This window comes from Balaenoptera ricei, chromosome 4 (assembly GCF_028023285.1).
Source record: "Balaenoptera ricei isolate mBalRic1 chromosome 4, mBalRic1.hap2, whole genome shotgun sequence".
Classification (NCBI taxonomy): domain Eukaryota; kingdom Metazoa; phylum Chordata; class Mammalia; order Artiodactyla; family Balaenopteridae; genus Balaenoptera; species Balaenoptera ricei.
The window spans coordinates 146,160,002-146,185,722 of record NC_082642.1 but is presented as its reverse complement, the minus strand read 5'-3'; the positions used below and the strand labels follow the sequence as shown (position 1 = coordinate 146,185,722).

The 25,721-nt window shown below is 38.7% G+C and overlaps 1 protein-coding gene across 5 annotated transcripts in view; it reads right to left on the bottom strand.

The window, feature by feature from the left end:
* Positions 1 to 1,437: 1,437 nt before the first annotated feature.
* Positions 1,438 to 25,721, bottom strand: part of BACH1 (BTB domain and CNC homolog 1) — a 46,370-nt gene continuing 22,086 nt past the window's right edge. For 4 of the 5 annotated variants that reach the window (XM_059921426.1, XM_059921425.1, XM_059921427.1 and 1 more), the window contains exons 2-5: positions 23,539 to 23,832; positions 18,896 to 20,233; positions 16,395 to 16,601; positions 1,438 to 5,295 (exon numbers count right to left, since the gene is read on the bottom strand). In XM_059921426.1, the coding sequence (XP_059777409.1) occupies positions 4,840 to 5,295; positions 16,395 to 16,601; positions 18,896 to 20,233; positions 23,539 to 23,772 (2,235 nt within the window). In that variant the 5' untranslated portion in view covers positions 23,773 to 23,832 and the 3' untranslated portion in view covers positions 1,438 to 4,839. The remainder of the gene's footprint in view (positions 5,296 to 16,394; positions 16,602 to 18,895; positions 20,234 to 23,538; positions 23,833 to 25,721) is intronic. The other variant, XM_059921430.1, reaches the window with a different exon arrangement.

The following is a 25,721-nucleotide window of genomic DNA, read 5'->3' as shown; positions in this document are numbered from 1 at the left end:
TCCTTCAGGGACTCAGAAGTTGTAATAAGGATACACACAATATTATCACAGTACTTGTGCCACCTGGTTTGAAAACAAGCCAGCATCCAACCATCAGAGCAGTTATCCCAGGAAAAGTCACATGCCCAGAACACAGAACCCAGTGTACCCAAAGGCCGTGGTAGACACTCAGCGGCCCGCAGAGATTCCTTGCATCAGTTTTCCCGATTCCAGTCAATGCCCACTTGCCAGAATCTACTGCCTATGAACTTAAATTCAGTTGGCAGAAACACCCTCGCACACACACTCTGGTGGACTGCAAGAGGCCTTGGGAAATGGGTGCAATGTGGCATAAATGAACTTGCAGGCAGCAGGCCTGTGGGTTCCTCTCCAAACAGCAGCAGCACTGCAGCCTTACAAGCAAAAGCCCAGCAGCAGCCAGCCTTCAGCCCAGGCAGGTAGCCTCAAGGCACCACTGCTGAGTTTCCAGGAAAAAGGACTTCACAGCGCTGTTAGGCAGAACTGGGAAGAATATGTGTTGCTTTCCTGCTTTTTTCAAGGCATCTGGGTCCCAGTGCCCTAGAGAGTACTGGTAAGGTTCTAGCTTTTAACTGGTAGTGCCAGGCCAGTGTCACCAACACTGCACTTACTGACCCAAATTCCATTCTGCATGCAGGCCCAAGGAGGGAACGCAGAGGGACCAGCTTTGGATCCACGTGGCTTGTCTTTAGTTGCCTCTGGATTGCTTAAGTCCACGTAAAGGAAAAAATATCCCTGGGAGGCGGCTTTCTTAGGTCTGAACATTGCTTTGCAAGGGGCAGCCTACACATCACTGAGGCTCAGGCCTGAAAATGCTTGTTCACACAGGAGTGCGGCCCTGAGCCCCTAGAGGGAGCCCTCACTCAATCCGTCCTGGGTGCCAGAAATACCACTGGAAGGGGAAATGTAAATGAAGGCCATTATGCAACGGTTAAGGCTCTCCCCCAGAAACGATCAATGCATAAAGACAAAATTAAGCCTCCACACAGGATGCAATATCACCCCCAGTTGAGACTCACAATTATTGGATCAGAAGACCCTGATCTGGATGCAGATAGCTCTGGGCAGCTGCTCGAAGCTTGATTACAAGGGCCTGGTTAGAAGTTGAATGTAACATGGTAGAATTGACTCTACAGATAAATTTTTTAAAACTGAGGACTGAAAGAGATACTACCCCTTAAAGAACCCTACAGCTCTAGCCAAAGACTAAAATTAAATCAGAAGCAAGGCTAAAATCTGTGCTTCCTTGAACACCCGACTGCTGGGAACTTTCTTTTCAGGCATGATAATCAACTAATGAAAGACTCTCTCATACAAATGCCAGAGTCATACTGTTTATTGATCAAAAGACCAAAATTAGTAAACTCATATGAGAGATGAAAAAATGGAAATGGAATGTACAACTCTAGTCAATCAGAAGCAATTTTAGAGAATTTTATTGAACTGTCATTTTATTACCAACATCTAACATTTCTAGCTTTGCTACATTTGGATAAGCACATTAGGAAGAAAATGTAAATTAAATACTATGAAAGTTCACTTTTAATGAAACATAATCTTAACAGATATGGATATATTAATTTAGTGGTTTTATTGCATTGTTAGAAAATTATATTATGAAAGATACAAAAAAATCAATAGCCGTTATTATTTCTGTTTATTTTACAATCAGTATGCCATCTTTACCATTACGGCTTTAAAATTTCATTCTGCCCAACAAGTTTCAAAGAATACTTTATTACATGCCTTAATAAAACAGTTAAAATATTTACAAATTCAAAATAGATGTTTCATAACTGAAAAAAGTTCACCTGAGAATTCATTGTAACATTGCCATTTTTTGATTTTTTTTCCAAGTTGTTAATGTGGCTGAGTGTCCACATGCAACCTGTATCGTCTACTGCACCAAATATATTTGATTCCTTATTTTAAATTAGTTAAGCATTAAGCTATAGTAAATTATGTTATAAAATGTACAGATGGAGAACTTAGATTTATATCCATATTTGTTTTGAATTTAACAATTTAATGACAAATTATTTGCTATAGCTGCAGGATTCAAATAATAAAAAAAATTTTAAGGTATGGTTATTTTATCAAGTTAGACCTAACAGCTTTTTAAAAATCATCAAGCAGTGAGAAGGCTAACTCATAAAATAAGGAACAATGATCATGTAAATATGCAATATACAAACTGAAAAACACCTTGCCAAAATTCTGCATGAAGGAAAAGATATACACTGTATACACATAATCCTGTCATTTGTCTTCGGCAGCCTCAAAAAAAAAAAAAGAATCAACTTAAAACACATTTTCTTAGAAAAACTTCTTTAGAAGTTAATGTTAAAATAGGCATAAATGTGTAATGCTATGCAATATATAAAAACTTCCCCACTTTATGGCCAAAAGACAAAGATAAAAAAATTTTTTATCTATCTGTCCCTCTGGATTACAACTTGAAAATCATATAGGTATGAGGTAGTGTAGTTACTTGTATTACATGCTGGCTATTAAAAGTAATGCTATATTTTACGAAACATTACACTTGGCCAATAATCAGAATATGATTAAAATAAACCCTTAATGCTAAACTGTTTATATGTAGAGAGAAATTTAAACCAAGTGCCTTAAAGATCGTATTTAAACTCTGGAGACAACTAGGTTTATCATAAAATAGAAAGTAATCTTTCAAAGCAGTTATTTACAGTAGCAATTAAAGCAAAAGATTGACATTTGCACATACACAAACTGATGTGACAAACAGTTGAGTGTACACTGAGGTAGGAAATCAAGGAGTCCATTGGCTTGTATAAGATTTTGCATTTTGTAAACCAGAAAAGGTTTTATATTATTGTATATTTTGAAGTTAAAATTTAAAATTACAAGTATCAAAGAAATAGGTACATGGGGGTGTATATATATATATATATATATATACACACAAACACGTACACATATCATTCTTTTGTAGTACGGGATACATTACCATTGAATTATCATTCTCCCTGACAAACTGAGTGTACTTATAAAAGCCTCTAGAAAATAAACAAGCCCAACCAGTTTTCTCTTACAACTAAGCTGATAACAGAGATAACACACAAACCAATGAGGATACTAGCCGTATCTTCCCAACGCCACCCGCCCCCATGAAAAAGGGTAACATTTGACAAATTGCTCTGAAATATGAAGTCTGGTCCCCACATCCCCTCACAGCAGAGGCCTACTGGCTTGCGACCCATTCCTACACGGCACATGGCCGTCTCCCACATCAGCTACACAAGCCCTTCACTAGACTCAGGATGCAATCTACAAAAGTCTCCTCTCAGGTGTCTCATCTTGGTGAAATGAAGTACTTTCTAATCCAAACACTAAAAATCACTCTCTGTACCCTTTCAAACTGGATTCTGCAAATGTTTCTGTGACTGTGAATATGAAATTTTGTTTTCGTCATTGAGAGGTCCATAGCTTTCGTTTGACTCCCAAACAAGCCTACAACAGCAGAATGGCTAAGAACCACAGTAAAATGTTATGGGGTAGGGGCTCAGATTATGAAAACACTATTGTAAAACAGGATTGAATAAACACAAAGACTGATTTTAAAATGCCCAAGTCCAAAATGATTTGTGTGCCCTTATATACTAGATTTGGGGAAGAGAACAAGATTAAATCTGGCTTCCAAATTCAAACCCACCATGGAACAAGATCAAGTTTCATCCTATTTCACAAACCTGCACGGCTGTTGCAGATACATTTTTATCTACCATAATGCTTTTTACAAAGAAACCACAGGGCTTCAAAAAATAGGATGGAAAATGAACTGCCACTCCTGATCAATGTAGGCCATCTTCTTACCCCACGATATCTGGTTTCCTTGCATGGGTGACTTATGGTGGGCAGGCCGACAGCCTTGTATCTGGGGAGCTCTCCAAGATTCTAGGGAGGCTAAGACAATGCTCCCAACACGTGAGCTCATGCCACTGTATCCTGAGTCTCATTTCTTCTTCCAAAGTGACAAGAACGTCAGGAAACAGAAAGATCATGATGGACTCAGATGTGGAAGAGACTGAAGAGAAAAAAGAAAAGAGGGAAGTGACGCTTATCTACCGCTGACGCAGCCAGAACTCTTTGAGAGTCGACACCGAGGAGGAGCAGAAGCCTCTGCCTTAGCCCACCGCTTGCCCGTTTCCCAACTATTCAGGACTCACAGTGCAGGCCAGCCAATCCCCGGTTTTACCAGGAGCTGAAGAGCAAAGTGCCAGGATTCAGGCAAGACGATTACGTCATGTTTTCACACTGCAGTTCTACACCAATATTCCCAAGGAGCTGACACCCTACTTCGCAGTAGAACTGAACCCTATCAGCAGACTTGGGGAGAAATTTTCTTTTAAACCAGTATGTTGTAAGAAGGCCAGATTATTAAACTTTTGCAGGCTACTTCTTGATAGTAAGAACTATCTGCCGACGTTTCAAGGTGTTTAAATGTTGTTTGATATGCTACAGTTTTCATTTTCTTATTCATTTTTAATACTGGGAAGAGTCATTACTAATAGTTATTATTCTTTAAAACACGTGAGTTTTCAAAGCCTTACTACATTTCCACATATGATTTTTCGGTATCCAGGAGACAAGTCATTTCTGCATTTCCTGTGGAAATCAAGGAAAAGTCAAGGGTTGACTTCAGAGGAATTCCCTTCACGGCAAACTACAAGGGGAGAAAAACGATATTGTTAGGAGACACATGGCTACGGCTATGTCAGGCTTTCAAGACAATGTCAGAACTTCAGTAGAAAATGAGACGGTCTGAAGGAAGTGGAAGCAAGTTTACTCATCAGTAGTACATTTGTCGGTCATCTGCTGACAGAAATCCGAGATGCCACCACTCTGGCGACACTGCTCCCCGGGCCCGGCCTGCTCCGAGGGGGCGCTGGCAGCTGCCCGGGACTCCGGGCCCCAGGCACCACCCGCCTCACCACCCTCGGCACTGGGATAGCGAGGGCTCTGCTCCCCAGCAGGCGGCCCAGCTGCAGGCCCTTCAGGCAAACTCAAAATCGATGGTAACGTGAGCTCACCATCAGCAGTACTCTTTCCTTTCTCAGAAATTAAAAAGGAAAGTGGGCAATCGGAGGCCGAGTACTTGGCGAGTATCTGTATTTGTTCTTGACTTAGAGCTGCTTCTTTACAGACTTGCTGGCAAAGTCCAGTTAGGTTCTGCTTTGTCTCGCCCAGAGTGGACAAAATGTGATCCCTTTCCTTCAACAAGCTCTCCTTTTCGTTTTGCTGTGAGGGTGAGAAAGAGAATACAGTGAATTGTGTTTATGAGCTCAATCAACATTCCTAAGGTGAGCAAACATTCATACCCACAGTGTCTTCTCATTATATAAGGTCATGTGGAATTTTTCCTGTCAATTCAATTCAAAAATATATTTAATACCTCAGGTCCATAAGCCCCCATCCCAAACTCTTAGGCCGACATGTATCTTGGGATTCAGAATTTTTCAGATTTTAGAAAGAAAATACTACAGATGCACACATAATTCCTCCAGCAGGGTCTGAGGTAGCACCCCACTATCAAACGTCTTCACATTTCTAAATAAAACACATGAAAGTATCCATGCGCAAAGTAGGTTAAATAAAGACTCTACCTACCCTGTCAGCTTGTGTCAGTTTTGTGGCCAAAACAGTTTGTGACGAACTTACGTGATTTTCAGAGCTTTTTGGATTTGTGGATTGCAAGTAAATGAGTGTGAACTTTCTGGATGGAATGCAACCAAAAAAAGTACAAGCACAGTGATCAGAACTCCTGCAAGATTCTAGTCATGACTGACATCAGTTGGGCATTTACTTTGTGCCAGATATTGTGCTAAATGTTTTGAAATATGTAACCTCAGCTACGTAATCCTCACAATGACTCTGTTGATTTCAGTAATATCAAACCCATTTTACAGATGGGATTCAGAGTTTAATATGCCCAGAGTCAGAAAGCTAGTGGGTGAGTTACTAAAGTGTGAAGAAGGGAGAAGGGGAGGGGGACTTGTGTTTGTTCATTATTATTACTACTGGTGCTGTTATTATTTTCATTTAAATGTTTATCCCTACAGGAAAGTCCACCATGGAATTCTGTTCAAGTTTTCCTGGTTCCGGCCTTTCTGTCCGCCATCACTAGCTGCTGCTGACGGTGTGTCTTTTTTCTATCATTGCCCCACCTCATCCTTCCTACTCTACCACTGCATTGCTCCTAATCTAGTATGAGCTAGAAAACCAAATAATCAAGCTGTTTATAGGGTAAGAGTAAATAAATATTGATAGAGGGTCAAAGAGTTCTCTTGTGAAATTTATGACAACTCTCTTGGCCTCCTGCTCATTGGCAGCTTCAAGAGAGCTGAGCTGTTAAATGTTGCCAGTTAACATTTAGACAGGTTATTTCATAGTAATCATCCACAATGGCCAACCTTTAAATAGATGCTTTTCTGGGACAAAAATGGCTAAAAGGCTTGCACAAAAGTACTGTTGCGGTTTTATGTAAAAGTTTTTCTACAAAACTGTGTGTGACTCCAACTATTGGTAGTTAGTTTTTAAATATTTCAAGGCCATCTAATATTTTGAGAAAATCTGCAATGAATACAAAACACTAAATTTTTATATTGCAAGGTATTCTCCAGTTTGTTGTGGTTTGAAAAAATAGGTAGACGCCAAGAATTTAAAAAAATATATATATATAAAATAATTAAAAGCAAGATCAATGTTCAGGAAGTACATTTTTTCTTACAGAAGGTTTGTCAGTTGTAGCCTTCTGATAAAACGAGTCTGCTGGTGCCTACAGGGAGAGAACAGTGCCTACCACCTGACCAGAGAAAGAAAGCAATCAGCACCCACTTCTCTTTATGGCCCTTCAGAAGCCAATCCAAATGAGGATGGAAACAAAGCTTCCAGAAGAAAATAAGAAACCTTTTTACTTAGTCATAACAATATCAGCCATTGACTCCTCTATCAAAGTTAAGATAAATCTCTGTTCTAAATAACAACAGACAAAATTTCAACTGTTCGCTGGTTTTTTAAATTAAATATAGTTAAGGAAAATAATGAATATTTGACCTTCCTCCCAGAAATTAGAACTACTACTTGACCTACAGATACTATGAAGATGACAAATATTTTATAACTTCCATATCTTTTGATAAATATCAATACAACCTTAAATATTCTCACTACTACCTCACTAAATAAAGGATGACAGGACTATAAGTATGTCCCATACAAGATGGCTTGCTTCTTTACAACAATTAAAACCAATAGGTACAACCCTGAAACTCTACGATGATTATTTCTAGAAATTAAATGTTCCCTTTCTGTTCCTCTATACTTTAAGCTAACTCCTACATGGGTAAGTTTCCAGACAGTTAGCTGATTTTTCCATTCCACTCTCATTTTTTAAAACACAAATTTACTTCAATAGCACTCAGTTTAACTAAAGCAATTCAACTTAAGAACTTCATGATATCATTACTAAAGATACCTCCCAAACATACTACCAGTGTCCTGCTACCTATTTCTACAATATACTTTAATTTTCTTATAATGTAACTCTATAAATCATAGTGTGAAGTGCTATGGCTTTAATCACAGATCTATTTTTTAAAAATGAATCCTGGTATTATTCTGCATTTTATGGGAAGAAAACAAATTTACATCCAAATCCACATTTTCAACAGCTAGTGTACGATATTCATTCAATATAAGAAGTTTAAAAAAAATCAAAATATAACTCACCCAGTAAAGATAAGGAGTGGAAGAATTTGGCACCAAAAGAGCCAGGTGACAGTGACAATTTACTTTAGATTAAAGGGTACTCACTGCTAGAAAATGGTGACTAATAGTCCCTTATGATGCAAAACCTCTGAATAGACAGTTCATAGAAATATAAAAATGAGCCTTAAAAATATGAATACAAGTGCTCAGTTTCACTCATAAGAGAGAGAAAAATAAAAGCTACCGTGAGATATCAATTCTCACAATCAGATTGGGGAAAGAAACAAAAGCTGACAACAAACTCTCCGCTGAGGTTGTGGGCAGACAGACACATACATTACTGCTGGTGGGAAAGCAAAATGCCATAACCGCTACTGAAGGGAATTCAATAATATCTAACAAAATTACATATGTATTTACTCTTGATCCAACAATCCTACTTCTAGGAATCTATCCTGAAGACACATCTTCTCAAACATGAGAGAAAACAATGTTCAAAGTTCTTAACTATGGCATCCCAAATGTCCACTAATAAGAAACTGGTTTGCATTAACTGTGTGTGCTACAGACAGCCACAACTGAGTACTATGGAGCTATAAAGCAGAATGACAATCACTGTGAACTAAGAAAAATATTTCCTGGAAATCACTTCTTGAGCGAAAACAGAATACAGAATGGTATATATAGAATACTTTTCTGTAGCAGAAAGGGTAATAAAAATACATACAAAACATTAACCCGTTTTTAGAAAAGAAACACAAGAGAAAAAATCTAGAGATTAATGATAACAGTTACCTACAGGAAATAGCTATGAATAGGGTATAGGGAGAAAATGGGATCAAGACTTTGGAGTAGCTTTTTTAAAACATAGTTTTAACTTTTAAACCATACAGATGTTTTACATATTCAAAAATTAAACTTAAAAAATGTGAAGAGTAAATCCTAGAAACAGAAATAGAAACAAATTAATTGTATATCAAATTGCTAACATAAAGAACTACTTTCAATAATTTTTAAATTTTAAACTTCAGTACTATGGTATATATATATATTTTTTTCCTATGGTATATATTTAAGGGCAAAGAAAAAGCAAAGAAATTTTAAATTTTACTCAATCTCTTTATTATTGATAGTAATATTGACATTATAATTTTATGACATATATTTTATATGTATGTATTTATCAAATAGTAAATATATTAATATAATTGGAAGCCAAGATTTTCCCTATAATGAAAAGAGATAAAATATAAATACAGGGACTGCCCTGGTGGTGCAGTGGTTAAGAATCCGCCTGCCAATGCAGGGGACACAGGTTCGAGCCCTGGTCCGTGAAGATCCCACACGCCGCGGAGCAACTAAGCCCATGTGTCACAACCACTGAGCCTGCGCTCTAGAGCCCGCAAGCCACAACTACTGAGCCTGTGTGCCACAACTACTGAAGCCCGCATGCCTAGAGCCCGTGCTCCACAACAAGAGAAGCCACTGAAATGAGAAGCCCACGCACCGCAACTAGAGAAAGACCACGTGCGGCAATGAAGACCCAACGCAGCCAAAAATAAATAAATAAATATTTTTAAAAAAATATATATATACATATAATCGAAGCAAAAAGACAAAAGTTCTAAACTACTAAATTTTGACTAAAAATATCTGCATGAACTCATGATTTCTAACATACTTTTATTTATTGAAGCATAATATACATCCTGAATGCACTCATGATTTTACATACGCGCGCGCACACACACACACACACACACACACACACACACACATATTTCCCAGAAGAAGCAACACTCCAGCAGCAAGCATGCTTTCTAGTCTAATACCTGCTATAAGAAACCAGGGATTTTTAGAGAAAGGGGTGATTCCCAAATGTTCAAACAAGAGAGGTACAAGGTGAGCCTATGACATGCTGTTCTAAATGGCACAGAAGCACTAATGGGGTCATGTCAAAAGCACACAGCACCTGGCAGAGGAGGCTGGCTCTCCCCGGGAAAGTCTGAAAAAATGTCAACATCAAGAAGATCGATGACTACTATGGGTTCTAAGAAATTAAATTAGAAAAAAATTAATCCATGAGTCCACAGTGATACTAAAGAGGTGTGGTGGGAGGGAGGGAAACAGGAGGGAAGGAAAGTTCTTTTTATAGAGGAATACCAATAAATGTAAGTGGAATGACAGAATTAGAAAAATCATGATTTTGCAACCCCCATTGTAAAGGCCATCAAAGTATGCTTAAAACCAAAGGACAGGGGCTTCCCTGGTGGCGCAGTGGTTGAGAATCTGCCTGCTAATGCAGGGGACACGGGTTCGAGCCCTGGTCTGGGAGGATCCCACGTGCCGCGGAGCAGCTGGGCCCGTGAGCCACAACTACTGAGCCTGCGCGTCTGGAGCCTGTGCCCCGCAGCGGGAGGGGCCGCGATAGTGAAAGGCCCGCGCACCGCGATGAAGAGCAGCCCCCGCACCGCGATGAAAAGTGGCCCCCACTTGCCGCAACTAGAGAGAGCCCTCACACGAAAACTAAGAGACCCAACACAGTCATAAATAAATAAATAAAATAAATAAATAAAGTATTAAAAAAAAAAGAAAAAGAAAAAAAAAAACAAAGGACATAGGAGTGTTGGGGAACTGGATATTCGTAAAGTGCCTAATAAATACTCCACAGGTTACTAAACAATTACAAAGGCAAAAAAAATAATTTTGGAAATGATCTGGCAATTCCCATGCACTCAGGTGGGACACCCTGACGTTGTGCCTCCCCAAGTGACGCAGTATGAAGGACACAAGGATGAACGCTTAATCTCAACCTAAGAACTCACACTTCCACAGTTTACGTGAAATACAAGGAGTGAAGGAAGGTGTTAAATGGAACCAAGGGGAAACAATCAGACAAACTTTAAGAGTGGGACACTTTATGAGAACACTGGCGTAGACTCTTCAAAAAGTTACTGTCATTAAAAAAATAAAGGAGGGGGCGAGAAGGAGTATTTGTTCTAGATGAAGAGACTAAAAAGACAGAACCAAACGCATCATGTGAGGATAGGATCCTAGTTTGAAAAGGGGAAAAAAAAGCATATAGATGAAATATGTTTTGGGAACAATTAGGGTAATCTGAATAGGAACTATATATATTATTTAAGATTTATGAATTTTCTCAGGTGTGACAAAGATATTGATAAATATATTTGATAAAGATATATAAAAATGTCTATTTCTAGAAGATTCATGTTTAAGCATTTACGGGTGAAATGTCATAATGCGGTAGGTTTCAAATGGTTCAGAAAATAAAAGTAGAGCGATAGAGACAGAAAGACACTGAGACCAAGATCACCCAACTGCGGTTAGAAAGAGTCCAAAACTGACTAAGAAGGACAGAGAGAGAGAAAGACCCATAGACCAACCAAGCGGAGCAGGGGGACACACACCTGGCCAGAGAGACAGAGACTAAGATCCACAGAAACACGGAGACAGCAAAGGTGGCAAAATGTCAGTAACTGTTGAATCTACCCAGGGAGTATATGGTTGCTGATTGTACCATTCATTTAACTTTTCTGAAAGCTTGAAATTTTTAGAATGGGGAGGAGGAAAGTGAATCTCAAAAAAAAATGAAAACACATGAACCTGGCTCCCTGTGACACTACAAGCATTTTACTGACAAGGACTATGTCTCGTTGATCTTTGACTTCCTGGTTTTCCACATTTAATATGGAGTGATCAGCAGATGCTTATAGAAAACACAACTACTAATATTTCTGGAGCCCTGAACACATGCTGGGCAGTACAAAGAGCTTTCCATCCTTGAAGGTATCAGATCCTCGCACCACACCTGAGGGAGGTACTGTTCTTACCTCCATGTTATCAATGAGGGAATTCGGTATTGGAGGTGAAATTATTTCTCCAGGCCACAAAGCTACCAGTGGCCAGGCAGAGTTTCCAGCTGTTTGACTCCAAAGCCTCCAACTGACTTTTGTGTGCTAGTGCAGTAGGTTCTCAAAATTTAATGTGCATAATAAATATTTACCCGGGAAACTTTTATAAAATGCATGTTCCTGGGCCCCTCCCACAGGTCTGGGAGGGAGCTAAGGCAGGTGCATTTTGAGGAGGCACCCCCGGGTAACTCTGATGCCAATGGTAAACAGACCACATTTCAAGACAGGCTGCTAAAGGGCCTCACAGAATGGCAGAGGGCAGGTTCCAGAAACCCATGGGAGGGTTTGGAGACAACAGTGCACACGTGACTAGAGCAGCCAGTAAAATGTGACTAGAAAAGGTTTATTTTTAATAAAATAATACAATCTTCACAACAAAATTCAAAACACTAAAGACAGATGAGGTCATTTTACTCCTACACCATCATAATGGACAACGGCAATGAAATAAAATGGTGTGTGAACACCTCAACCCTGAGTTACAGAGTTTTGTGAATATTGTGATTTCTGATCACTTATAAGTTGATATCAATCAATATTTGATATCTTCTAAGAGAAATTACATTTTGGTAATTTAATTTTTTTTCTTTAAAAAGCAAGTTTCATTTCAAGGTTACCTTTGTTTCAGGCCAAAATGGTATCAGAGACACACATTTTCTAACTTCTGAATTAATCTTACAGAAAAGAATACACATGGACCTTGTAAAGAATCCTATAGAGACAAGAGACTTGTAAGTCAAACACATAACAGAAGTTGAATGATTCCTGAGCTTTGTTTCAAGATCTTATATTTATTGGTAAAAAGAAATGTTATGTTTTTGGTTTATAGATTATGCATATTCAATTCTTATAGTCAAAGCAATACTGAATTAATGCCTAACCTCTAACATATTATCAAATTTAAAATAAACATTAAAAGTCAATGCCATCGATTTATCAACCAAATAAATACACACCTTTCCTTTTCTTCAAAGGTTTTGTTTGACTCTGACAGAACTTCTTGTTGAGAAATACAACTCATTAATTTATTGAATTCGAACTAACGTCTCCCTTTGGCTTTCCCAGCACATAGAGACTATAAAAGCACCCTTTACACATGATAATTATCCTACTGACCCACCCTAAAGACATCTATTTTCGAATCCCTATTCTTATTGTAATCAAGTACTTTTTTTCATGTGCTGATCCATCCACAGTCTATTAGGCTATTACTTTTAGGACCAACTACAAAAAGTTCACAGTCAATAGCCAAAGACCAAAGCTTACAAAAATAGGGGACCCTTCACCTGAATATTAATACCAAATGGGCATACTGTGAATTTATTAATATTTAATTCAATCAATCATTGGCTATATTAAAATGGATGTTTATGAAACATGTAATTTCCCTTAAATAGGTCTGCTAATTCCACCCAGACCATAAAGACTGGGAAACACTGCTTGTCTACTGCTTCCAAAAAGTGACATCCCGATAAAAAAAAAAAGAAATCTGTCCCACTCTTCCATATTCTTAACTCTCCATACTACTAAACAGGAATGTGTGATGGACGCGTGGGGGTAACTTCTCTCTCTACAAAAGACAAGAAGGTCCACAGTATCACCCAAAAACCAGGGTCTAAGTTCTAAGTAAACTTCTTAATGTAATAAGTATCTTAAGCATCAAACTCTTTTACTTCTGGAAAAGGGCCAGCCAGCTTGTAATTCTAATTAGCTAAGAAGTAGCATACTTTCTGCTTATTTTCATCTGAGACAAACATCTGCGGCAGGACAGAAATTTATAACATGCCTCTTATAATTTGCAACTGGAGTTTGCCTGTATAAATCACTAGAACCAAGAGCAGTATGAAGGACGGAGCAGAATTCAAGGAAGCCAAAACACAACGTAAATCATTCAGATTAAAAAAAAAAAAAATTTACCGTATCTCCCCTGGGGATATTCTAGAAGAGGAAAGAGACCAAGTTCAGCCTGGCGCACATCTGGGTAATGAGACCCCTGTCGGGCTGTCTGCTCTACCTGCCCAGATGTGAGCTCTTGGCAGCCACGTTTTCTGTTTCTGCTGTTTGTCCCTGCTCTCTAGTCACAGAAGAGGACACCCGAACCCGAAACAGGCCAACAGGCTAACTCCTTGGGAACTGAGAACTGACTAGAACTGTAGTCTCTGCCTGGACTGGTCTCTGGAGGAGAGGGAAACTATTCCTGAGCTGTGCTGTGGCCACTCTTCCCATACACACTTGGTGGCACACACAGCCAGAGAGAAGGTTCTCTGGGTTCCTGGCAATTTTCTACTTTCTTGTTCTACACTATTTATGAGGCCTGGCTCCATTCTTTGGCTTCTAATTGAGACACACGTAAATTCTTACAACAAATTCAGTAATTCGTGTTTCAGATGGTTTCTGTCTCTTGCAACCAAACAGTCCAAATTAATACAATAGGTAAATGGGGTACTGACCACTCTGGTTTCTTATTTCATAAGAACTGCAGGAAAACCAAATATTCCCTTCTATTGGAAATTAACCAAGAGTTATTCCACTGACCATATGAAAGGAACCTTTCTATAATGAGAGAGGCAATATAAAGGTGAGGTCCAAACCCAGAATTTACAGTTTAGGCAGAGACATTAGGAAAGGAGCAATTAAGGGAGAGAAAACTGAAAATTGATAAATAATAGTATAGCAATAAGAAGAAGAAGAAAAAGGTAATATTTATTGAGTGCTTACTATGTCCAGGCACTCTTCTAAGTGCTTAGATGTATTAACTCATTTAATCTTCAAAAATGAATAACCACTCTATAAAGTAAGAATTAGTATTATCCCATCTTAAAGAGGAGAAACCTGAGGGACAGAGAAATTGAACGGCCTGCCCAGAGTTACAAAGTGCCACAGACAGGCACATAATCCCACACTTTCAACCACTGTATCTCCCACTGCTCTCTGTTGAAGCAAAGGCAGAGGGAGCAGAAAGTCCAAAGAAAGTCGCAAGACCTCTTCATCCTAGATACCTGAAATTCAGTAAAAACATCAACTGTCCAGCAATCCAACGTCTGACTGCAATGAAAAAATATAAATATGACCTATGAGTCATGAAATAGACTAGTTCTAAAGGGTAATAGTTACTCTCCAACATATTTGCATAGTACATGTCTAAAATAAAGTTACTGATGAAACAAACTCAATCGATATGAAGGGTTTTTTTGTTTTGTTTTCATTTTTGTTTGTTTTTAGGAGGAAGAAAACCAGATAAATTCTACTGGCAGCTAAAAATCATCAGTAGCTGAGGGGGAAGACAGAACTAAAAGAAGCAGGTATAGTAGTACTCCAGTAGTGCAAGTTTATTCAACATTGATTTCAAATAGCACTATACAACCCAACAGTCTAGGAAGCATCTCTGTATTACAGTACAGAATAAAAACTAAGGCTAAAATGCTGTACTCTGTCTAAAGGCAGGTAAGTGTTTAATCCAAAGCTGGATAATAAGAAAGGACACTAGTGCTTACAGGTATGGACGGATACACACCCCAAGGGTACTGGGTAAATGTTACTGAATTTGTCACTTTTCTTCTTTGGTCTTAACAACTCTAATCATTCAGCAATATCATATAGGTTTTTTAATATCTCTCATGCCTCTATGTGTAAAACATATGGTTTCTTTTTCATCTTCTTATACAGTTTGCTTCATCTTTTTATACAGTTAAACATCTTCATCTTTTTGCCGAAAGTGTATCACAATACTATATAAATAACAAATTTTTATTTTTCCACTTTTCTGAAGGCATATAAATGCAGTGTCTTTTTTCTAAATTGTTGCTGTTTACTTACTATTCATAGCTAGGAACATTCATGTTTAAAGATTTGCTACAATCGCAATTTTAAACTTTTACCAATAATTAACAAAGACCCAAAACCGAACATTCAATGAATGTTTTTACTACTTCTAGGCACTTTTTCCCTGATGTCTCTAACCTTATTTTTAGCTTTGGCTGGCCTGCACTATCAGTTATCTTTTTTCATACAATGTTTCCTTCTATCAACCACTAGGGTGTAGAAAAACATGGGTGGAAGTTAATCTACTTTTTGGGTTAATTTGTGTTTTGATGCTGGAATAGAAAATAAGATTCAATAAAGTAAGCATTCTTCTCACTTAGGATCTCATTAGATCTTAAAATTTTCTATTTATACCAGCACGTGAATTCTTTCCCTTAGATGAAAGATCCAAGTTGGCTGGTTTGTTTTGGTATCAACCAAAACAAGTTACTAGTTATTAAAACTAACAACTGGAACATCAGCTTTTATAGACACCAAACACAGCACAAAGAGATTAAAGTGCTTTATTAATATCTTTAACCCTTACTCAACCACCAAGAATTCGGTAGACAGTAGAATTATCCTTAATCTATAAATCATTTTTTTAAAAGCACACAGAAATAGTCCTCAACTTACATATGGTTGTATATCATGCTAAATATGTAGAACACTTACTCAAGTAAAATAGTCTATGAAAACACTCATTGTTTTTTATTTCCTAAGCTTTCTGAAAATGTCATATAATTTTCTTAAAATGATAATTGGTAAATTTTAAAATTAATGTATAATTGAGCATTATATCTGACTTAGGAATTGAAATAGCTATTTCCTGTCTGAAAAAAAAAGAAAGAATGAATTGTTGGAATTAGAATAAGAAGAAACTTGCATACTTACCAGCTTCTCAATTTCTGACTCAAGATTCTGTATACAATCAAGTTTTCTCTTGCGACAGCGCTGTGCAGCAATTCTGTTTTTACTTCTTCTCCGAATATCATGGATGCAATCCAGTTGTTCTGGAGTCAACTTGTGCATTTTCAACAAGGATTGAAAATCATTTCGAGAGAGCGAAATTATTCGTTGTGCATTAAATGGTAGTTTTACCTAGAAGGTGAAACAAACGTTAGTAGTTGCTGTATTTTGTAGTTTCTACTTAAATCTAGGAAGAGAAAGATATGCACCTATGTTTTCCAGAGAACTTCATTTAGACGTTAAAAGAAAAAAAAAGACCCCTATTTCCAATTTCTATACAATTCTTTAAAGACTGATAATTTAATTGATATTCCGATTCTATTTTAGAGAGGGTTAAGAAGACAAACAAATTGAGAAGCAAATTTTTTTCAGCAAATCAAACATTATCAACACAAATATTAATGTATTTAAGATGAAAAAACAGAATTTAAATTATTTTACTAGGGCATGTTAATAACCCATAGTGGGCTTCCCTGGTGGCACAGCGGTTGAGAATCTGCCTGCCAATGCAGGGGACACGGGTTCGAGCCCTGGTCTGGGAAGATCCCACATGCCACGGAGCAACTGGGCCCGTGAGCCACAATTACTGAGCCTGCGCGTCTGGAGCCTGTGCTCCGCAACAAGAGAGGCCGCGATAGTGAGAGGCCCGCGCACCGCGATGAGGAGAGGCCCCCGCTTGCCACAACTAGAGAAAGCCCTAGCACAGAAACGAAGACCCAACACAGCAAAAAAAATAAATAAATAAATAAATAAAAAATTAAGAAGTGTTGTAAGAAACGTTTAAAAAAAAAAAAAATAACCCATAGATATCTTTAAGGCTCTTTCTAAAGTATTTTTAATGTATTTTTACCCAAACCAAAAAAAAAAAAAATCTATTTTATTCTTTGATTTATATTACTGTGTAGCACTGATTTAATACTGGTATATTAACACTAGTAATTTCTAAAGCATTTCAGAAAATTTATTTTTCTGTCAGGAAAATGGCAGTTTCACATAACTCATTTCACTTGCCAATGTAGAAATGGTTAGAAAAACCTTATGAATATTTTAAAGTCATTTTCAACATACTTAAATTTGAAAAAAATAAGAAGATAATTTAAAAACATAACAAAACTGTGGGACAGTTTAATTGTATTAATTATCAAAAACACAAATGAAACACTGGTCAGTTTCTGTGGTAACTTAGTCTTTCAAGCTGACAGAAATTAGTTACACAAAATACTCTAAAATTTCTTAAAAGTTTTATTTTTAGCATTCTTTTCACAGTTCCAAACACTGGATTTATAAATATCATATAAAAATCTATAGATGTAACTCATGCATACATATTACTTCTTAAATTAAACCACCAATCACCTCCTTCCACATCCAAGGGAAAAAAAAAACCTCTTTCAAACTATGTCATCCAACAGCTATCAAACCAAAGAACATGATAAAGAACTAACATGCCCTTATTATTACTGGAACTATAGTAATGTTTTACAAAAAAGCATCTATCAAATACAAACATTTGTACACAAAGTATACAGATCAAGCTTAGTATGATTAATACCATACCATCTACACGTAATTCATGGTAAATTATTAAGACATTCTTTAAATTAATAGATGAAATAACTAAGGGAAAATAAGAAAAAAATTCATAGCTCTGAGAAAATAGTGTAAAGAAAACTCTGTGGGGGGAGAAAGACTGCGATTGACATATACACACTACTATATAAAAAATAGATAACTAATAAGAACCTACTGTATAGCACAGGGAACTCTACTCAATACTCTGTAATGACCTATATGGGAAAAGAATCTAAAACAGAGTGGATATATGTATACGTATAACTGATTCACTTTGCTGTACAGAAACTAACACATCATTGTAAATCAACTATACTACAATAAAAATTAATTGAAAAATTATTAACTAGTTCTGTACTCAGATAAAAAAGAGGGGTGATAAAAAAAGAAAGAAAGAAAGAAAACTCTGGATCAGAAGCCACATTCTTACAACCAGTCACTGCTAAGTCATTGCCAAGTGACTAGTCCCACGTCTAGACATCCACGTGGCAGTGAGTAAGACTGAATATATGCTGTATTTAACCAAAAGTTATCACATAATGCTATAGAGTCATTTTTCTTTTTCCTCTCGGGACCTGGCATTTGATTTAAACAGTTAAACAGCCAATGTGTGAATCCATAACCTGGTTAACAAAATAAATACACCTACTTGAAATAAATGAACACAGAAGTCCTTCAAACGTCATCACACACTCCTGGTATTTATCATATGGTTGTATAATTAACTGTGTATGGGTTTCCTCCTCCCTCTCTGAGCCGGCTCACATCCCCAGTGATGCGACAGGAGCTGACACATTAATCCCAATTAACAGTGGTAAAACAATGACTTAACAACACACTCATTTTCTGCTCACCTCACATTCTTGTTCTCTGGCTGAACAGGGTTCACTGTCTCCTTCGGTATCCGTCTCAGAGTCGTCTCCCAAGCTAATCACACAAGCGTAGGGACAAGGTTCCTGTTGGGGCTCTGAAACGTAGTCATCGTTTCCAATTTCCAAATTGCTAGAACAGCCTTCGGTACTCAGAGTACTTATGAAAGGGCAGTTGACAGAACTCAATGTTGTGAAAGTCCTCTGACCCGGTTCTGGGCTGTCACTAATCCTGATACCTAACCAGGGACATTCAGACCGTTTCTGGGAGTAGATCTGTTCTGAGCCATCTTTGGCCACGGCAGGTGATAACTGCATTTGGCAAGGAGAGTCCGTGCTGCAAATGTCACTCCAGAAGCCTTTCGCTAGGTGTTCTGCCACTTCTCGTTCCACGCTACTCAGATCACTCGAGGCGAGGTTACTATCTTCCCTGGGGCCAGAGTCAGATTTCAAATCTTGACTCTCACTGAAAGTTTTCTCTTCTCGAACATCTGAAGCTGACAAAGGCTTTTCTGTTAACACTGTCGTGTTTTGCATACCAGCAAAATTCAAGTCACCATACTGGTCATACGTGTGTAAAAGAGACAGAGAATAGAGCCCATGGGGATCTGTAGAACTGGGGGGAAAAGGAGTCGCTTCTGTTTTTCCTGATGGGCACTGAGAAGCAGGATCTTTCTTCTTGGTTTCTTCATGTTCCATTGCTAATTTTCTTTCTTCACATTTTAAAATCACCTGCAAATCTGCACAGTCCTGGATTCCTCCTAGACACTCATTTTCGGACGTCTCATTTGGCTGAACAGAAGAAGTATGAATGTCTTTGACACTGGATTCCACAGTACGGACTCTGTCAGTTCCAAACGCTTTTTGGAATTTTCGGTATTTGGGGCATAAAGATGGCAGAGCCAGAGCAGCACCCTTTTCTAAGCACATGGATTCACATGTTTGACTAGCACTGTCTTGTAGAGGAGGAGATACTTTTGCACTGCCTTGATACCTACGGAGTTTACAGTGAGGAGTCTGAACATTTTTATTTTCCAAAATTTCCTCCACCTCATCAATTTCTAAATCCCTCTGGTCCAAAAGTGAAAATTTAAAATCTGGTTTCTGACAGGGTGATGAGAAGCATTTTTTTCTTGGACATTCTTGCTGGTCTGCAGTGGAGTCCAAAAACTTGTATTTGAGAAACTGAAAGCAGGATTCCTCAATATCAGGTACACCTAAAAATTCCACACACTTGTACACTTCATCCACATTGTCCTTACTTAGTATCAGTTTAGCAGTGTAGGCAAACTGAATTAAAGGTTCAAATCCTTTAACTGTCACCTGTTAATATACAAAACAAAAACAAATGCATCACATGAAAGCTGTCTAGTAGATAAGTACAAGAAAAGTAGGAGGGTGGCAAGAGAGTAACCTCTGCAATATTTACAAAACGGGTATTTTAATTTGGTAAGAAAACATATTCTTCTAGGAAATGTAAAGCTAAGGGAATCTTGAAAAGCATGCTTCTCACATCTTGTTCATTGGGACCACACCCTTCACTTTATAGACTCCACCCTTTATGACCCATGGAGTATGATTTACTCATATGAGGTAAAGATATAAACATTACCACAATTTTCCACATAGCTGAAAGAAATCATCTATGGAATAAAGCAACATGGATACAATTTGCAACACATAGTCAAGTGCCAGGTGTCTGTTGCCATCCCAGCCCCATGTGGTCACTATAATCCAAACAACTATAAACTACAACTGCTATAAACTACAAAAGCGAAATTTTCAAGGATGGAAAACAATATATCCACGGCACTTAAAGTAGTCCTGGTCCACGGTGAATGCATAGTAAATGCTAATTATTATCTTCATTTCATGCCAAAAATTTCTAATAAAATTTTTAAAGACTCAGATTTTAAAAATGATCTAAGTGAAGGTCTAAAACTCGTGCCCAGTACTGTTTTAGCAAAGACTCATGGACTCTAGGTAATAAAATTTTTCAGCAGAAACTTGCACATTTACACTGAACCTGCCTCTGCAAAGTGCGGGGCAAATGAAACCTACTGTAGGGCAGGGAAAGCCTCATTCTGGGCTCAAAATACAAAATTAATTTTAAAACACTGAATTCCTATAAGAGTGATCAATATATAATTTTTTGTGATCTTCTTAAAATACTGCTAAACTGGGAGTACTTAATTAGCTTTTACATGGCTAAAATAAAAAATAGCAACAATACTGGTGAAGATGTGGAGAAACTGGATCACTCATGTATTGCTGGTGGGAATGTAAAATGGTGCAGCCACTTTGAAAACCAGTTTGGTAGTTTCTTAAAAAAACTAAACATGCAACCACCCTACGTCCCAGCAACTGCACTCCTGTTCTTTTATGTCAGAAAAATGAAAACTCATGTTTGTACAAGTGCTCACAGCAACTTTATTTGTAACAGCCAAAAACTGGAATCAGCCTGATTTCCTTCAATAGGTGTACAGCTAAATAAAAACTGGTACAGCCACCCTATGGAATACAGTAAAAAGGAACACACTACCTGATGCATACAACTTTGATAAAGCTCAAAGGAATTATGCTAAGCGGAAAAAGGCCAATCCCAAAAGGCCACGTACTATTATGATTCCATTTATGTAACATTTTTAAAATGACAAGACTTTAGAAAAGGACAGATTAGTGGTTGCCAGGGATTAGGAATGGAGCAAGGGGGTAAGGGAGTGCAGACAGAGGGCAGGAAGGAAGTGGGTGTGGTTATAAGAGGGCAACACAAGGGATCCTTGGGTGGGTGCTGAAACTGTTCAGACTGTGGTGGTGGATACATGGATCCACCCAGAAAATTAAACTGTATAGAACTTCATACACACACACAATTTAGTACAAGTAAAACCAGGGAGGTCTGAATAAGATGGGTGAACTGTATTACTGTCAGAATCCTGGTTGTGATATTGTACTATAATTTTGCAAAATGTTACTAATTAGAAGAAACTGGACAAAGTGCAACAAGGGATCTCTCTGCATTGTCTTACAGCTACATGTGAATTTATAATTATCTCAATAAATATTTCAATTAAAAAATTTTCAAATAAGTTAAAATAATCAAAAGAGGCTTTTAAGACAGTTACACAATGACCTTTTCAATCTGCCACTATGATGAAACACTTCAAATATTTGAAAATTTATGATTTACCCTCAAATTAGAAGGAACGAATGCATATACACACACATGCATGCATATACCTTCCCTTCCATGCACATGAATCAAATTTTTCTCTACTTGGAAAGTCATATTAAGTAATTTGAAACTACAGACCATAATAAGGATATCTCCATTATGATACGTGATGCTACTTTTTAAAAAACAATGGCTAACCTATAGTTGGCCCTTCCTGTCGTTGTCTTGGTTACCATATTATTTGCTCTGACCTCTGCCACAGAACTGACCTTTTTATTCCCCAAACTGTAGCTGCAATTTCCTGTATGTACGCACAGCCAGCGATAAGCTCAACTGTAGACTTAGCGTCATCACAGAGCAGCCCACACACACCTGTCGTACACAGAGAAGTTCTACATACTTTGTCCAAATTCCTTTTAACAACTTCTGATGTGTGTCCCAATGCCACAAGGCTCAGCATTCTTCTAGCTGCAGTTACTAATGAAATCAAGCAAGCTGTTATAAGAGTCAGTGTATACCCAGCACTCCTGCCCAGAGAGAGGTCTCCTGGAGGCAGGATGGTAACAAGGACTTAAATATCTAGGTGTGTGAGCTCCACAACAGGCTGGTGGGCAAAAGGTGTGTAAGAACAAGGCTCTATAAGTATGACACAAAATCACCTTTCTTCTACCAACGCATAGCCACAATCTCAAGAAGAAAGGGAGAGAAAGAACACTTCTAGAGTACCTAACAGCCACATGTAGACAAAACGAGGAGGCTGGAATGCATAATCTTCTGGTTTCCTCCAAATTCTAAAATCCTTAGCTAACAGCTGCTTGAAAAACTAATAGATCTGACAACTCTGACTCATAGTGAAAACAATAAAACTGAACATCACAGGCAGGCTGTCACGTGCAACTCACTCCCAACCCATATCCATGAGGGCGGGTCCTAGAGAAATGGATGTTTTAGAGAACCCTAATCCCTGTCAGTTTCCCATCACAGGAGAAGGTCCGAAGGGAGAGAAGAGCACACGGTATGGCCTCTCCCAGCATGACCTCTCTGAATGTCTGTAATCCACTGGCTGGGTCCTTTCATTAAAAATAACAATGGGTTGGGAATTCCCTGGCAGTCCAGTGGTTAGGACTCTGTGCTCTGCCGAGGGCCTGGGTTCTTTCCCTGGTAGGGGAACTAACATCCCAGAAGCAGCACAGCACAGCCAAACACACAAACAAACAAAATTACAGGGGGTCAAGTTATTCAACTGCTCAACAAACATTCACGCACATCCAAAGTTAATCGTTTTACGTGTAAAACGGCATCATTTCTATGAAGAAAGTTAAAGCCATGTGCTGTGGCACAAGCTGGGAACTGCTCCTCGGCCTGAGGACGGGGGAGACTGGGTCTTCTTTTAACTTTATAAACCAGGAGAGATTTAATTAAGTTAAACTGCAATCAGGACGACCTCTCCTACCTCTTCGGGCAGAGTGATGCGCAGCTCGGCGTCGGCCTGGCCCGCGAGCCTGGAGCGGAAGTAGGCGCTGCAGGCGGCCAGCACGGCGCGGTGGGCGCGGAAGGGCCGGCCCTCCACCAGCACCGTGACGTCGCACAGCACGTCCTTCTGGCGCTGCTCGTCCAGGCTGCGCAGCACGTGGCCGCTGTGCACCGACGACTCGTAGGCGAACACCGCGTTCTCACCCAGCGACATTCTGCGTCACAGGTGGCTTCGGGAGGCTCCGAGAGTGCATGCTTCTGACGGTCATTAATCCTGCCAAGACACAGGCCAGGTGTCACTCGCAGAAAATCTTGGTAAAGAGGTTTGTTAAAGTGACACTAGCAAATAACGATTAAAATACTCATCACTAAAACCCAACTGAAAACAACAGCCTCTCGAGAGCCTGGAAGCATTTATTCACTTTACCTCATTTAAAATTGGTTCTTGATAAGCAGTTCTTAGGGTGAGGGAGGGAAGACCTTTTTGAAGCAAGGATTTCAGGGCTCTCTGAAAATGAGACATTTTGTACGGAGAAAACAGCTCCAAAGAGCACACAGGGCGGCCGAGAAATTTCTGGGTGGCATCCCAATCCTGTTGCTTTAAGACATTAATGGGCGTGTGTATAGATCACCTGAGGTCACACTTTGGGCTGGGACTCAACAGTGGAACAAGCATATGGCACTCCACATTCTCCATGCCCCATTCCCCAACATCTGACAGCAGGTAGGAGGGCTTGGTGCTTCAGAACAAGGGGCACATCCTACGAAAGGTGAAGTCCCTCCAACATGAAGAAGAAAAGGACTTCCCTTGATTGAAAGCCTCAAATCTGTCAGGCCAGATCTTAGTAATGAGTCTTTTTCACATAACAAGCCTTACTTGACACGACAAAACGTAGGCAACAAATAGGACTACTCCACCGTTAAGAACATGGTTTACCACACACAGAAACTCTTGGTTTTCTCAAAATGCTAAAACATAAGAGAAAGTTATCAAAAATGTATATTTTAAAAAATACATAATAACATACAGTAGCCTCCAAACTTTTTTTGATCCATACATACTACTGGCAAAAAAAAAAAAAGGGCAGCCCCAATATATGTATGTTTGTCCATATATTTCAGACGTGTACCATTCTTATATATTACATATGTTATAAAACACACAGAGGCTGAACGTAAGAGGCTGAAAGAGAAGCTCTAATATTTTCTTCCGGCCCCCAATGGCCAGCAGAGAGCACCCCGAGGTGTGTGTACACACCCCACCACGGCACGGCAACCCCAGTGGAGGCTGAAAAGCTCCTCACGGGTCATCCCTGTGTCGTTCACTTTTGCTCTTCTGACACCTTATTCACTGCCTGAAACGTGAAGGTCCACAAATGTTCAGTGACTGAATAAATGTTACTGTTTTCAGTTGCTATACTCCAAACAAAAATGAAAGGAGAAGTAAGAACTACTAAAGTTCATACAGACCAGGCCCAAATCATGGGTGAATTCCACCTCAAAGACAGGGTGTCTTAGTAACAAACACATGAAGTGCATCCATGAATTCCACTTATGTGTTTATTTTTAAGGTGCTCATTATAGCTGAAATGTTAGGTTCCTCAGAAATAGTCAACTACAGTAAAATCTCTCACTATGTGGTTAAACTCTACCGAAGGTCAAGGAATCACAACCTATCATTTACTGATTCAGCATACCACATGAAATCATAGCAACTCCAAAATCATGTCCTAGGACTAACTCGACTTTTGGGTTGTGCCCATAGGAAAGGGTAGTAAATTCCCTTTAGCAATGGGTCTTAATATTTCAACTATCAACACAAGGAATTAGTGTTAGGAGTAGGGGGGAGGAACCATCATTCAAAGAAATTATGTATCTTGTGTGTGTGGTACCACACAGACCACTGCCCTTCACTTTATCTGAAACTGTATACCCTCCCCAGCCAAGCCCGATTCAACAGCTGACCACATGCCTTGCTATGTCTCTGCACAAGTCTCCAGCCTCCTTATTTTTTCCTATCCTCTGCCTTGCAAACCCTTAAAACTATACAAAAATCTTACCCTAGTCCTACTCTGTTGGTGGTAATGTAAATTGGTGAAGCCACTATGGAAAACAGTGGGGAAATTACTCAGAAAATTAAGAATAGAAGTACCATATAATCCA